At 34.0% G+C, this 13,885-nt stretch overlaps 1 protein-coding gene across 1 annotated transcript; it reads left to right on the top strand.

Annotated features, from left to right (window-relative positions):
* The first annotated feature begins 3,283 nt into the window (after window positions 1-3,283).
* On the top strand, window positions 3,284-8,203 carry LOC133692242 (phosphatidylinositol 4-phosphate 5-kinase 1-like). Its single transcript, XM_062113033.1, has 8 exons — window positions 3,284-4,930; window positions 5,063-5,227; window positions 5,512-5,677; window positions 5,863-5,973; window positions 6,060-6,253; window positions 6,358-6,488; window positions 6,584-6,677; window positions 7,413-8,203. Exons 1-8 carry the CDS (start codon window positions 3,693-3,695, stop codon window positions 7,720-7,722), a joined length of 2,409 nt encoding a protein of 802 aa, XP_061969017.1. The 5' UTR covers window positions 3,284-3,692; the 3' UTR covers window positions 7,723-8,203.
* The last annotated feature ends 5,682 nt before the right edge of the window (window positions 8,204-13,885 follow it).

Below are 13,885 nucleotides of genomic sequence, written 5' to 3' on the forward strand. Positions count from 1 at the left end.
CCACTATTTTATTTTAGATTTACATTACTAATCATCTAGCTTGCCTGCAATCATTAAATATAGTTGTTCCAGGGTTCAAGCAACCACGGGGAATCCAGAATGCTGCGAGGATTTTTTATTGTGGCAACGTGCATGCAAGTACCTGGAATGTTTTGCAAGGGCTGGGCAATGCACATGGAATTAGATAGAGGTTCGCAAATTAGCCAAGAAAAATGTATAAAGATGGATTTGATAATCCATGCACTTGTTTCCGCATATAGAATGGTTGACATCTCACTATCATATTTTGTGTCTAAGAGTGTTTTTCACTTATTTTCTTCTTTCTTCTTTCTTCTTGTGTTTTAAAAATATATTTTTTAATTAAAATAATATTTTTTATTTTTTATATTAACACAACAACATCGAAGTTATAAAAAAATACAAGTAAAAAATATTAATTTAATACTTTTAAAATATTTTTTTAAAAAAAACATCTTAACAAACAAGTCAAATCACAATACCAAATACATAGTAAAATGTATATTATTATGGCCAATTAAGTGAAATTTTATAAACATCAATTTGTCAATGAACTATATTTTAAATGGTATTAATTGGTTTTTTTTTAAAAAATGAAATCTAAACTTTTATATGTAATAAAAAAACCACTTGAAAACAAGTAAAAAATATCAATTTAATATTTTTCAAATAATTTTTTTTTAAAACAACTTAAGAAATAGTTCGAATCACAGTATCAAATCTGCAGTAAAACATATAATCGAATGTGACATTAAATGGTATTAAATGGTGTTTTTTTATTTAAAAAATATGAAATTGAAACCTCTATCTGTAATTAAAAAAAGAGAGTCCCATTTGACCTGTCTGGCTTCTTCTTCTTTTTAACCGACGTTGTTTTGTCACGCACGTTCACGACTAATGTCTTTGCCGCAGTGACAAAAACAAGATACGTATTTCTGGTCTTCCAATGGCTTCAATCCACCACGCGAGAATAATTATGCATATTCACCCACAAATGCTCTCGCCAGCCTTTTGAACCTGGTGTTAATTTAGCAAATGGATGCATTGGCGTAAATACCAATGCTTCATGGCCATTACTCGAGTGGAGGAGGCCAAAAGGAATCATGCCTCTTTAGAATTGAGATAATGGTTTCACGTAAATATATTAAAATAATATTTTTTATTTTTTAAAAATTATTTTTAAAATCAATACATCAAAATAATTTAAAAATAAAAAAATTAATAATTTTTTTAAAATTTAAAAAAACACGATTTCAACAGCGTTCCTAAACAAAAAAATAAGTTTGTTTATGAGATAGATTTTATGATTGTAATTTTAAAAAAATAAGTTTTTAAAAAATATATTTAGTTGGATTAAAATACGTGTTTAATAAAAATTATGATTGAGTTTGTGTATAGTAAAACATATTTGTAAAATATTTTGATTTTTTTTAATCTTCTTATTATGAATATTTATGAAACTTAGTTAAAAGTTCACACGTAGAAATTACTGCACAATCCCGTGTTTTGAACTCAATATTTTAGTGGGTTTCGCGGTATAAAACTCAATTATTTTGAAATCTAAACATATTATGGAGTTACAAACACAGTCTAATACTATCAAAATCCCTAAATATGGATCTGGTTCACAAATCTCACCATTATAACCTGCCTGGTGTTTGGAAAGACATTCGAGCATTTAAGCATGAGCAAGAAAGAATTACAGGCAAAGACATTGCTCCCATTTGTGTGTGGTGGGTTCGGATCCTCTGTACATGACTTTAGAGCGAAGCTTAAGCAAATAAAACAATGCTCCCACTACACAAATCCGTGTTAGGGATGAAAATGATGCTTTATCTTTCCCTCGGCCTCTCGCTGAATGATCTTGGGAAGCCTAGCTGGACAACCCACTATGGGACTCCAAGTGGGCCATAGAAAGGTAATTCAGGTCGCTGCCTTTATGATTTATTGGTGATATCACCACCATTTCCAAAGCTATGCTAATCACTTCTTTTTTTTGGTTGCGCTAGACTAGGTTTTTAGGTTTTTATCAACCTCGGAAAGTAAAACTATGCCAAGGCCTTTTACTTGTCTGTAATTTCCCGCTAGTCGACCATACCAAGGAAAAAACAAGATAATATTGGATATTTTTTTAAAAAAATCAGTAAATTAAAAGCATCTTAAAAAAATATTTTTTTAATCTTCTCATAATTTAAAACAATAATATTTAAATAAATATGATCGATCAATCAATTGAATATAGTTATATAACTGGTCAATTGCTTTACACAAAAACTATAATTTTATAATTTTTTTTATTTTAAACATGTTTTTTGAGTAAATATATATATTTTTATCAAACTTGTAAAAAACAAACTTTAATTAAAATATTAAAAAATTATTATTTAGATAGTAGTTTTTATAGGTAATTCTAAATAATTGAATTTGAATCTATTATAATTAGATAAAAATTTAACTAAATATCATAATTAATAATCATGATTTTAAAAAATATCCTATTTTACAAAGACTTTTTGTTTCTATACCATGTAACTTTTTATTTGCATTTTACATGATAAATGCACAATTTATCGGATAATATTCTCCATCTGACACAGACTTCGAAGAGCAATATTTATTATTCTAGATTTTTTTATCTCATGTTCCAAGATCAGATTTGGCTACAATTATTTAAAAGAATCGAAACTCCAATTATAAAATATCAATATCCACCTAACAGAAATAATTATATCTTGATCATCCAACCAAAAATAATTTTGGGATTATAGCAAATGCAGAATATTTTAGTTCTTCGGAGGGTTGTTACCAAACTTTAACCAATAATTTTTATTTTTTTAAAAAAAAACAAGCCCCTAATTCAATATTAGACCCTTACCAGAAGAGGGAGAATCGTCAAAGGTTTAGGACCGGGTCTGTGGACCACGCGCAAGAATCCCAAGAAAAGAAAGAATCACCAACAAAACAATGTCCCTTACGTAATAAAACAAAACAACAAGGTCAAACAAGGGTACAGAAAAAATTACGTGATGATACCCTCGTATAGTTCTCAGGCCATTCCGTCACGTCACGATGAAACCAGGGAGGAAGAGAAGGATAGATACTGTGCAGCTTCTCTTTCTGCAGCGCAGCTAGACAAACGAGAGGGCATATTTGTCCTGACAAATTAGAAACTTTCAAGAAAACATTGAAAGAAATTAAAAAAAAAAAAAAAAGGCTGGCCTGGTTTTAGTATATCTTGCACAGTACGTTCTCCTCTCAGCGTTCCCTAGGCAAAAAAAAGCCGGCTCCTTACTTCCTCTCTCTCTCTCTCTCTCTTCATTTTTTACTACATTTTTTTTTCAGATTATTTTACTTTCACTCTCTTTATCTCTTCTTGACTACAGTGGTGTTGTATAGTTTGCGTTTGCAAAGATTCCTCCACATTTTCTCCCAACTCTAAGCGTTAAAGAGAGAGAGATAGTCATTAAGCAAGCAGAAGAAAATTTCTAGAGAGAAATATCAAAACCACAATAACTCCCCGGGAAATGCCCTTCTCTCCGGCGTTTCCGTTTCCTCATAACCAGACAACATAAAAAACCCAGCAAATGTTTCCGTAATAATAAAAAGAGATTTGAAAGCAGGAGAGAATTTGTGGAGAGAAGAGTGTGAGGGGGTTTCTATACGCGAGCTACAAAATGCGTGAAGGACTTATCGTTGATGCGGTAACCGACGTCGTTTCAACCACAAAGAAGAAGAAATCAGGAGAGCAAGACGACAACATCATCAACAACGACGACGACGACAACAATAATCAGCGGCAGCAGCTAGATAAGGTTATACTGCTAGTGGCAGACAAAGAAATCACAAAACAAGCAGCTGTTCCGCCACAACCCATTGTTGTTACCCGCGCTCGATCCCAATCCGCCACCCGTCGTGTCACTCCCGCCACCACCCCAACCACCGCCGTCGCCACCACCAGCATCTCTTCTGAAATCACTGTAGAAAAACAACTCCCGAACGGGGATCTGTACGTAGGATCGTTCTCGGGTCACGCGCCTCACGGATCCGGGAAATACGTCTGGACTGATGGGTGCATGTACGAAGGCGAGTGGCGTCGCGGTAAAGCATCTGGGAAAGGGAAATTCTCTTGGCCTTCAGGAGCTACTTTTGAAGGGGAATTTAAGTCGGGTCGGATGGAAGGATTCGGTACTTTTATAGGATCCGAAGGGGATACTTACCGCGGATCATGGAGCTCCGATCGAAAACATGGGTACGGGCAAAAACAGTACGCGAATGGAGATTTATATGAAGGGACATGGAAGAAGAATTTACAAGATGGGAAAGGGAGATATGTGTGGAAAAACGGGAATGAGTATTTTGGTGAGTGGAAAAACGGCGTCATTTCAGGGAGAGGAGTTTTGATTTGGGCTAATGGGAATAGATATGATGCGCAATGGGAAAATGGAGTTCCGAAAGGGAATGGGGTTTATACATGGCCGGATGGGAGTTATATTGGGAGCTGGGATAATAATAACAGTAAGGATTTGAAAGGGCAGCAATTGAATAGCACATTTTGTCCTGGGAATAGGAAGGAATGTTGTTTAAAGAGGAATGAGAATGATTTGGTTTTGACCACTACACCCACGAGGAAGAGATCCTCAGTTGATGGAGGGAGAGGGAGCGGGATGAATTTTCCTAGGATTTGTATTTGGGAAAGTGATGGGGATGCTGGGGACATTACTTGTGATATCATTGATAACGTGGAAGCAGAGATGATTTATCGAGATGGGTTAGGGCTGGACCGAGAATGTATTAGGCAGTTTAGAAGAGGTCCCTGTTGTTTTAATGGTGGAGAGGTCAAGAAACCCGGGCAGACCATCTCGAAAGGGCACAAGAATTATGATTTGATGCTTAATTTGCAATTGGGTATTAGGTAAGGTTTTTTATTTTTAAAGCTGTTTTATTGTATAGAATGAATTTGTGGGTGTTTTTCTGCTTGACTGCTTTTCTTCTGTGTTGTTTGTGATTTGAGTTGGGGATTTGATTCTGTAATGCTTAATTTTAGGTATTCTGTTGGGAAGCATGCCCAGATTTTGAGGGACTTGAAGCCAAGCGATTTTGAACCCAAGGAGAAGTTCTGGACGAGGTTTCCACCTGAAGGCTCAAAAATTACTCCTCCACATCAGTCTTTAGATTTTCGATGGAAAGATTATTGTCCTGTGGTTTTTAGGTATCGCATTTTCTACTTAGATATTGCTCAATTATATGATTTTTGTTACTTGACATGTTTGGAACTTTTAAGGTTCATGCATGCTCTCTATTGCGATTCCTTTCCCCCATGATATGATATTCCGTGTTCATATATTTGAGCGTAATACAATTACTGGTGTATGTTTATTTGACTTGTTAGCATTGATCAAGTGCTTCATTGCTTCTTTTTTTTTTAATTTCTTGTTTTTGCTATGGTAATGACATTTGTATTTGTTTTTTTCCACTTTTTATCGGATATATCAGACATTTGAGAGAGCTTTTTCAAGTAGATCCTGCTGATTACATGCTAGCTATTTGTGGCAATGATGCCCTCAGAGAGCTTTCTTCACCAGGGAAGAGTGGAAGCTTCTTTTACCTTACTCAGGATGACAGGTTTATGATAAAGACGGTGAAGAAATCAGAAGTCAAGGTTAGTTGTCTACCTCATTGTCTTCTGTCTTTGTTTATTTTATAATTTGTAATGACACAAAACTTTCAAGGGTGCATGAGTGGCAATTATAAATTGCTCATGTCTTTGCCTTCACCTTTCTTGATAAAACAAGACTGAAAGGTGGGTATTTACGTTGGTTCTGAAGTTTTGCTATCCTTGTTCAGGTGCTTATTAGGATGCTTCCCAGTTATTACCAACATGTTTGTCGGTATGAAAATTCATTAGTGACAAAGTTCTTTGGTGTGCATTGTGTTAAACCGATTGGTGGACAGAAGGTAAGTCAAAAGGAAATATTCTGTTACAACTTGCTCATTAATCGAACTTGTTTCCTTGTCTGATCATATGTTTATCTGGAAAGCAGATCCGTTTCATTGTGATGGGCAATCTCTTCTGTTCAGAGTATAGAATACATAGAAGATTTGACCTGAAAGGATCCTCCCATGGCCGCACAACAGATAAGCCTGAGGGTGAGATAGATGAAACCACAACTCTCAAGGACCTTGATCTCAATTTTGTCTTTCGTCTACAGCGAAATTGGTTCCAGGAACTTATCAAGTAAGTTTCAAGAACATGATATTTATCTTCTGTTGGGCATTTGTTTCACCTTGATTTCCTGTTGGTTTGTGTTGGATGACTCATAATATGCAATCTGACACCAGGCAAATTGATCGTGATTGTGAATTTTTGGAAGCTGAGAAAATCATGGATTATAGTCTCTTGGTTGGCCTCCACTTTCGTGATGACAATACTTATGACAAAATGGGATTGTCACCATTCCTTTTGCGAACTGGTTAGCAAGCTTAGCATCATTGTAAACAGATTGCAATTTTTTATCTATCTCTGAATTGTTTTTCTTCGATAGAAATAAATATGTGCTTTATGCAGGAAAAAAAGATTCATACCAGAATGAGAAGTTCATGCGTGGGTGTCGCTTTCTTGAAGCAGAGCTACAAGACATGGATCGTATTTTATCTGGCAGGTATGTTTCTTGCCTTTCCATCGCTCTTCTAGTTTCTGTTTACCATACCCGGTCTTTGAATGTGATTGAGTGCATTAAATTGCGAGGAAAAATGGTTTTTGTGCCGTCAGCTGCTGACTTCTTAATGTGTGTGTGTGTGTGTGTTGGGGAGGGGGGGGGGGTTCTTCGAATGCAATTGAGTGCATTAAATTGTGTGGAAAAATGGTTTTTGTGCAATCAGCTGCTGACTTCTTAATGCGTGTGGTGGATGTCATGTGCAAGAGCAATTGAGCAAATGGTTGAATGTTGTTTTTGGCATTAAAGATGGCCAATAATTTCTGAATTGAAATTGGCCATTGTCATTGGGATAATTGAAAAAGTGGGCCGATACTGTGGGGGTAGTTCAGTAGACAACAGTTGTTTGTGGGGCACATAAATTATAGTGGTCCTGTGATTTACAAGATAAGAGCCGTGCTTTTCATTGAATGGTGTTTGCTGAATTAGACAAGTTTCCATTCTTTGGCAAAGTTTTTCTTATCTTGAATTAATGGGGAGCTTTGTGCTTGTAAATGAACATGGTGCAAACCATCATTAGTAGACACTAGCCATTTGGATCTGGAGCATATATTTTTTTTCCTTCGTAATTTACTCTTTTTTCTTTTTTCATTATGATGAAAAGAGAGATAAATGTTTTGTACTTATGATCATAAAGGTGAACTGTGAATAATGTGTTGTTATTGCAATGTGTTGTTTCAGGAAACCTTTAATAAGATTGGGAGCAAACATGCCAGCAAGAGCAGAGACGATGGCGCGAAGGAGTGATTTTGATCAGTATACCCCTGGTGGATTTAGCCATTTGACCCCTTCTCGAAGTGGTGAAATCTACGAAGTGGTCCTTTATTTTGGAATTATTGATATCTTGCAAGACTATGATATTAGCAAGAAGTTGGAGCATGCCTACAAGTCCTTACAAGCTGATCCTACTTCAATTTCAGCAGTAGATCCAAAACTTTACTCAAAGAGGTTCCGGGATTTCATTGGGAGAATATTTATAGAAGACAGGTAGCAGAACCAAAGAAACATGCGGGTAAAAAGTGGTAGTCGAATCTGAACTGCATCCTTTCATGAGAAAACAGGGGGAATTGTGCCGATGCTCCGGGCACATAATCTGCTTGTTGCCTCTGCAGATGTGGTTAAGAGAGCTCGGCAGCCAGGCAGTTTTTGGAAGGGTGCTTGTGGCTGAATTTTGAAGATTAGCCGCCATGATATTAAGGGGGGTAGATTATGTGCGCCGTCCAATGGGGGGGGGGGAGGAGGAGGAGGAGGGAAAGTATGGCTCAATTTCCTTCTATTTTTTTTTAAAAAATATTTTTGAAAATTTTTGTGCGACCAAGGATTGTGAAGGCACGAAGGTTAGGTATAGGGAACAGGGAAATGTTTTTCCCAGAGAGAAGATTCAAAAGGGGAGGGAAATTGGAATAAGAACCTGTACAGCCTATAGAAAAGATGAATAGTTTATGAAATTTCACTGATATTTTTTTGAGGTGCATATATATTATATATTTAAAAAAATAAATTGTTCGAATCACACCGCCCACTAGAGACTAGAGAGGTCGGTCCCATCGGACCTCTGTGTCTGTGTGTGTGTCCCTCCCTCTCATTATCTGTCCCTCCCTTGACTGTTGTTTAAAAATTGGTCCTCTGTGGTATAGAAATGGGGTCCTTGTTTTACTTTTTTGCAGTGAAAGGGGTCGGCATTGGGCAGGAAGAGTTGAAAAGACATGGAAAGGAGAGAGCACAGAAAGATGCGCTGTTATTTCTTGTTGTTGCTTCCCTTGGTTACCCTTTCGGTCTTCGTACTGTTTCCTCATTTTATATTCCTTTGGAAAGACTTTGAAATTTAAAATAAAAATAAAAACAAAAATCCCTCTGCTGCTTTTGAAGAATGAATGTATGCATGGTGAAGGAACCAACAAGCACATGCATGCATGTGATGCGAAGACCATTGACCTGGACTTGCCCTTATTTTCTTAACCAAGATTGGGATCACTCCTGGGAAACTGGGAGGGTAATTTAGTCACTTAGAAGATGGATGGAACTAGAGAGGTCAAAGACTGTAGCAAACCAGCCTGGCTGGGGTCCAAGCAACCAAACCACGGAAGTAGAGTTTGGTAGCTCTCCTTGACCTCATGGGACCTTCTAGTATCTGCTTGCTCAGACCCAAAGCACGGGTCTGTGTCGCTCTGATTCCTGGGGCCATTGCCTTAGATCTCTCGCAGTTAAGTAACCGTTTTCCAGTTGATCATGATATGTTTGGCACTGTCCAATTGATTTATAGCCGTTGAATTTTGGAATATTCAATTCTTAAATTTGTTTCCATCTTATTAAATCACAGGTCGTCATAATTTCATGTGAAATTAGTTTCTGGGATACCCTTTTCTTGTCCGAGAGCGGGTTTGGCAGTGTAGTTACGGGTGTTTTTTATATAACTTTTCATGTTAAAATACATGTTAATAATATTTTTTTATCAGCACATTAAAACATATAAATTATATTAAATTTTAATCAAATAAAAAATTTAATTTTTTTAAGAACACAGCCGCGTTTCCAAACATTGCCTTAAAATATTAATGACTTATAATGGAACAAACTTCACCAATGGGTTTCAAAAGAACAAAACCTATCAAATAGTTAGGCTTTTTAGGAAATTTCATTACACACAAATATTTAAGAACAGTAACACTGTTCTCGATTACAAATTCAAGTATTTGCATATAATGTTTTCTTGTTATTCTATTGTACTGGTTTTTGTATTACATTTATATTGGAATCAAAGCCGAAGAGGTGAAGATATTACATAAAATGAAAAAGACAGATGTATTATCTCTTCAAAGGGTGGTCAATAGCAAGACTAGAAATAAAATATTGAGTTGAAATGGATTTTATTCATATAATTTTGAACAAATCATTGGGCAGATCCACCTCTAGAAAGGCCAAATTGCATGGACTTCAATAATTCATCACCCGCATGATCCTAACTCATAAAATATTCTGTGCCTTGGGAATTTTAACTGTTAATATTCTACAGTACCACGACTGCCTGAACCCAACAAAAGAAAGTATGAACCGTCCCCATCATATTTAACTATTTATGGTTGGTTACTATCCAGGAGCATGCCCTGCTAGCAGAGTGAGGGAAATTGACGATTATTAGTGTTCTCTTGACTTTTTTTGTGAAGAATATTGGCCGCACTATCTCTAAACAAAAGACAGTGGTTCACGTTGGCTGCCCATTGAATTCCGCAGCACCCACAGTGCAGTTTCTTCCTTGTCTACTGAATAATGAGGTCGTCGAACCTGCTGGTTTGAGAAGGAAATTCATTTCATGTGAAGGACGTTGAAATCAAAATTCCATCTTCCTTCAACAATCACTACGATTTTTTCTGTCTACTACTCTTCTACGCTTTGAATGATTTTCACAGTCAATCCATCACTTTTTTTTTTTAACAGTGCCTCCAAATGCAAGTAAATTTTTGTTCTTTTCCTCCAGCGTCGTCTAAATAAATACCTCGTTATTACTCTAACTCTTCCATTTCCTCAGCAAATTAAGATTTTGCTGGAAGCAAGCAGCAAGAGATGGAGGAAAAGGAAAATACATAGTTCAATTGTTATTTATTTTTAATTTAATTCTTAAATTAAAGTTTATATTGTTTTACTTTTTTGAATCTATCCCTCATTTTTTTTATTTCTTTTTCTTTTTATTAAAGTTTTTTTTAACCCTCCAATTTAGATTTTTCTAGCACCCTTTAATTTATTTTTATTTTGATTTTCATCCTTATTCTTTTAATTATAATTTTTTACGATTGATAATTTTCATGTTTCACTATTTGACATATGATTTGTTGAGAACTTTGTTTCGTAGTTTTTTTTATTTATAGTATTTTTAATTTAATGAAATGGGTAACAAGCTTGAAAAACTGATGCGGTTCAATATTTTTTTTAATTTTTTTTAAATTTTATTATTCTATAACATATTTTTAAAAAAAGATTCGTTTTATTGTTATTTTTAAATTTTTTTCTATCGATCTATTTTGATCTCGTGTACTAGATTATGAGTTTCGAAAGCCTTGATTAAATGAATTTGTTAAAAAAATATTTTGTTTGTATTTAATTTTTGGATTTAATTTTTATTTTTACGACCGAGCTTTATTTTATAAAAAAATATTTTTTTTGAAATAATATTTTTAATATGTCCAGCTTTGCATAATTGTTTTTCTTTTATTTTATTCAATCAATTTTACATGTGTTTTTATCTCTATTATTTTTTATTGAGTTTAAGAAATAAATTCAGTAAATACAAACAAATAAACGTCTCATTTTACGAGATCAAATATCTTGATTTATATATATTTATTATTTTTTCTAATTTTTTTTTATTTATTATTATTGATTTTATTTTTGTTTGTTTACCTAAATAATTATTGATTTATTTAATTAGATGTTTGCAAAAACCTTTTAATTTATATTTTTAATTTTTTAATATAAAAATATTTAAAATAGCTTGTATATTTAGATTTTTTTTTTTAAAAAAAAAAGAAATTTATAACCCGCGCGAAGAGCTAGTCAGATATATAGAACCGGAGGAGTTGTTGCCAATTGGATAATAGACCACATCAACGCACATTACCTCAAAAGCAGAAATATTAATTAGCTTATTTACTCAAGAGAGGGGACGTACGAATATATATATTTAAACTGGTACAGATCTAAGTAAAATCTCTAGTCTGTTTTTATGGGCTTATGTTGGGACCATTGCCCCAGTGGAAAGAATTTAATAAATTAAATGGTACTCTCCTAGCCCCTGTCCTCGTTAATTCAGACACAGTCGCCGTCCGTGGCAGACATGCATTAGTTGTCAGTGTCACGTGTTAGTCTTCAACTTTTCACTGCCTTATTCTCCTGTCGAGATTTTTACGACTCCCCTAGCTAGCTGGGCTAGTCGTATCGTGTATGTCCATGCCGTGACATATAACAAGAGACATGTCTCGAAATCTAGTCTCAGACTCATAGTGATCTTGACTGGATCGTACCAGTTTGTGTAGTTCATATGATTTGATTGCTATTAATCAACGATGTCTATGATTTGCTGGAAATTGGAATGTCGTCTTTGCTGTAGATTAAAATGCTATTTTTATGAACTATGTCTTTGGAAAATAATTAACTTGTGTGATGATTAAATGGAATATTGTTCTTGCTGTAGATTACAATCCTTCCTAATTTATCTAAACCAGTCCAACATGCCTGCTATAATGATAACAAGAGGTCTTTAAATGATATGATTTTGGTTGATAGAGGACCTGTCAGCTCTATATGATATGATTTTCATCGGGTTAGAGATACAAAATTTAATATGTGGAAAGATAGAGATGAAGATAAATCTGTTTGTTTTTTATTTTAAAAATATTTTTTTATTTCAAATTAATTTTTTTTTGGTGTTTTTATATCATTTTAATTTTCTAATATCAAAAATAATTTTTTAAAAATAAAAAAAATATTATTTTAATATATTTCTAAACGAAAAACACTTAAAAAAACAACTACAACCACATTTCGAGACACTGTTCTAACTCTTAAACATAAAAAGAAAAGGAAAAATAGAGACCTCGTTTGTTTTTATGTTTCAAAAGTTTTTTTAAAAAAAAATTAAAAATTTTTATCTTAAATTATTTTTATATATTTTTAGATTATTTTGATACGTTGATATCAAAAATATTTTTAAAAAACCAAAAAATTACTATTTTAATACATTTCTAAACTTAAAAACTTTCAAAAACAACAATTATTACAGTTTCAAACAACTCTAAAATCACCTTTTGTCTCCTGGCTTGAACAAGATGGGCACCCAATGTATTTTAGGTTTGTGAAATGGCAAACGTAGAGTCCAGTCAGTTTAGACCGATCATGATCTCATTAATTTACAATGTTTTTTCGTCGAAGCACGCCGAACCGATTTCAACCTAGCTTCCACGGCAGCTAAATATTTTTCACAACCCTCTTTGCAATCAAGGAATGGTGACAGTAGCTAGCGGCCTACATGTGAAAGTAACTCGAGACTCGCTGTGTTACCTGAGAAGGCAGCAAGAGTTCATAAATATTTGTCTGTTTCTGCTGTTATCAGTGAAACTAGACAAAAACCAGCCAATTCATCCTACTGTTCACCTTTCATCAAGCCATTTAACTTGCACAGTCTTCAGGAGGCTTTTAAGAACAATTTAGCTTGCATTTAACCAAAGCACAACTATTACATTTAACTTTGCAGAACCGGAAAGCGAACCAAATTTAATTGTGTAATAAACACGATGAGGTTAAAAAACATCTACACTGGAGGAGGGCGAGTTCTTGAGTGAATGGAGACCATAGAATCCCTCCAAAATAAAGCCAATATAATATAAATTATATTTTATAATCTTGTCTATCAGTGTAAATTATTAGATTAAAATGATATTTTAATATGATATCAGAGTTTTGATAACTATATGATAATAAGTTTGTGTTTCATCATATTCATTGATAAAAATTAAATATAAGACAGGGTATGAGACTGTTTAAATTTCAAATTTAAAAATTTTTCATTTAAAAAAATGTATTGGATAATAATATAAATTATATATTAAGATGTTATTTAATAATTTTAATTATTGGGTTAAAATTCTTGATTATCATTTATAGATTGAAGACATTTGATATTTAAATTAGCAAAACTGCAGAAGGTAAAATTTTTTTTCATTAATATGAGTGTTTGAGTTAACTTACGTATATCTTAACTAATTTTATAAATTTTAAAATTAATAATTATATAAATCTATAAAAATAATTATCAACTATATTATCCTCTTTAAGCTTACATGGATGCGTTCGTTGTTTAATGAGGGTTAAGATAATCAATATACTTGTCAATTGATATAGTTTTGGAATGCTTGAAACTGAAGTCTGAAAGGACCAACATGATTTGTGGACTAAGTACACCATGACAAATGACCTCTGGACCAGTTCCATACATGCCGTATGTCTAATTAAGATGACTGCTCACATTTAATATTTGTCCTATTCATCAGTGTGGATCAAAATTGACGAAGATCGTGGAGAACGGGACAAACCCTAGCTAAAGAGGGTGCTCATTCAAGAGTACGTAGGAAGGACGTTGCCAACTGGACTTGTCGTCCTGTCCG

Source organism: Populus nigra, chromosome 4 (genome assembly GCF_951802175.1).
Source record: "Populus nigra chromosome 4, ddPopNigr1.1, whole genome shotgun sequence".
NCBI classification, from domain to species: Eukaryota; Viridiplantae; Streptophyta; class Magnoliopsida; order Malpighiales; family Salicaceae; genus Populus; species Populus nigra.